At 36.1% G+C, this 2,500-nt stretch overlaps 1 protein-coding gene across 1 annotated transcript in view; it reads left to right on the top strand.

The window, feature by feature from the left end:
• The window catches only part of LOC132158974 (immunoglobulin superfamily DCC subclass member 3), a 15,622-nt gene extending 13,759 nt beyond the window's left edge, over nt 1-1,863 (top strand). The window contains exons 12-14 of the mRNA XM_059568621.1: nt 543-672; nt 775-901; nt 1,705-1,863. Of these exons, the coding sequence (XP_059424604.1) occupies nt 543-672; nt 775-901; nt 1,705-1,788 (341 nt within the window). The 3' untranslated portion in view covers nt 1,789-1,863. The remainder of the gene's footprint in view (nt 1-542; nt 673-774; nt 902-1,704) is intronic.
• The last annotated feature ends 637 nt before the right edge of the window (nt 1,864-2,500 follow it).

Here is a 2,500-nt window from a genome sequence, read left to right as displayed (position 1 = left end):
ATGCTTCACATTCATCATCTGCAAATCATATCCTCAAACAATAATTTAACTCAAAGGGATTCAACAAACAGATTTCAAAATAGATCCATTTAAATCAAAGATGCGACTTTGATAATCCGGTTCATTTCTAATATTTTTTGGCTAGAACTAAAAAAGATTTTTTTTTTGAGTGAAAGTTCAAATCAATTCAATCTATCCCTTATATTTATTAACTGCAGTGTGACGTCATGAACACTAGATGGAGACAGAGTTCATCAGTGACATACAATACACATCCTCTCCTTGACTCAGATCTTTATTATCAGCTGCTCCTTCTGCTTTTTCTGAATGTTTTCATGTGAAGTTCCTGTATTTATTGGGTGATCTACTACATTTTCCACAATTGCAAAGACATGTTCTAAAACAGAACACACTGCAGTTTTAGTTCACTGTAATGATCCTGACCTGACTTAATATGTGTGTGTGTGTGTGTGTGTGTGTGTGTGTGTGTGTGTGTGTGTGTGTGTGTGTGTGTGTGTGTGTGTGTGTGTGTGTGTGTGCAGTGGGTGAGAGTGTGTGTGACTGTCGTCAGGATGATGGGGGCTCCATGACGGCTCTTGTGGTTGGGATCCACATTGGCATGGCCTGCATCATATTCTGCGCTCTCTTCCTGATGTTTGGCTATCGGCACAGGTGCATCTGTCGTTCTCACGTCACTCATACTGTGATTATCAGTCGCAGCGCTCTGACTCTGTGTGTGTGTGTGTGTGTGTGTGTGTGTGTGTGTGTGTGTAGCTTCTTCTGTCAGAAGGGTTCTCCAGGTGACTGGAGTCTCTCAGCAGAACAGAGTGTTTCTCAGAGAGACGCCGCAGCTAAAGAAGCCAGCATCCGAGCGGTCGACGCTATCGAGCTCACAACACAGGTGAACATCTCCCTCATCAGAACAGAGCTAGAGAGACAGGAGACTCACACAGAGAACGGCAGGATGGACTTCTCTGCTCTTTTACTATTATAGAATAAATGCATGTTTGAATAAATCATTTTTAGCATTATAGAATAAAAACAAAATACTTTTAGTGTTAAATGAAATAGATTTTAGAATGCATTATTGTATTATAAAATAATCAGATTCTAGAATAGAGAAAAATGCTTGCATTAAAGAAAAGGCATTTTAGAATAAATAAATACTTTTGGCATTGTAGACTAAAAGCATTTTAGAATAAAATGTTAAAATTATCAAATACATACATTTTAGAATACATTTTTGCATTATAGATTAATTCCATTTTAGAATGAAGAAATTATATTAAAGAAAAAAGCATTTTAGAATAAATAAAAAAAAACATTTAAAAATTATAGAACAATTACACTTTGAAATAAATACTTTTAGTATTATACAATAAATACATTTAAGAATAAATCCGTTTAAAAAAATACTTTTAGCATTAAAGAAAACAGTATTATACTTTCAGCATAATAGAAATAATTTTAGAATAAAATGTTAAAATTATACAATACATACATTTTAGAATAAATTTTTTGCATTATAGAATAATTGCATTTTTCAATGAAGAACTAATACTTTTGCATTAAAGAAAGAAGAATTTAAAAATAAATAAAATACTTGTGGAATAAATGCATTTTAAAATAAAATAATGCATTTGAGAATAAAACACACTCATGTGTGATCAATTATTTGTAATGCATTGTCCTGGTGTTCCTCAGGCTTCTGCAGCGGTTCCTCAGTGTCAGGTGATGATTGAACCTCAGTCTGTCCATCCGCCGGACACAGGCCCTGGCACCGGATGAGACACCCGCTTCAGCTGTACACAGACCGCTTCTCTCTCACCAAAGCCTTACACTGAGCTCAGCTCACACACACACACACACACACACGTTCAAAACGACACGCTGCATCTGTTCCAAACCTGAGTGACCTACATAGACAACATCCTAACCATCATGCATCATCACACAAGAATGTTTAGGAGTTTCACAGTTAGCATAAACACACACACACAAACTGGGCGGAATGGTCAGAATTCCCTAAACTTTTTTCCCAGTGCTTTCTAGGATTGCAGTAGGTCATGGGCTTTATTCCCAGGGAATTAATACCTTAAATTCATTAGATATACAAGCATCTGCCAAATGCATAAATGTAAAGGAGGCATCTGATGCTTTTTAAAAAAAAAACATGTATTTAACCAGGCAACTTAATTAAGGTCAATAGATGTCTTATAAGACAGATTAGTACAACTAATGCTGTCTATGTAGGCAGCTTACTAGATCTGGAACAGAATCTAGAGTAAGATTCCAAACAAAACTCTGCTAATTGAACTAACATATAACAAACTGAACTTTATCCTGTTAAACCAAAAACACATGTTTCATGTGACTGAACAGATGAAGAGTTAGTCTGTTATAGTATTAGATGGGGGTGTGTCGTGTGATTGGACATTAATTATTCACTGAAGCCCCGCCCTCTTCCTTAAGCCCCTCCCACTCCACACAAATCTCTCTG

This window comes from Carassius carassius, chromosome 15 (assembly GCF_963082965.1).
Source record: "Carassius carassius chromosome 15, fCarCar2.1, whole genome shotgun sequence".
Classification (NCBI taxonomy): domain Eukaryota; kingdom Metazoa; phylum Chordata; class Actinopteri; order Cypriniformes; family Cyprinidae; genus Carassius; species Carassius carassius.
The sequence above is the reverse complement of the archived record's forward strand: the minus strand, read 5'-3'. Positions and strand labels throughout refer to the sequence as shown.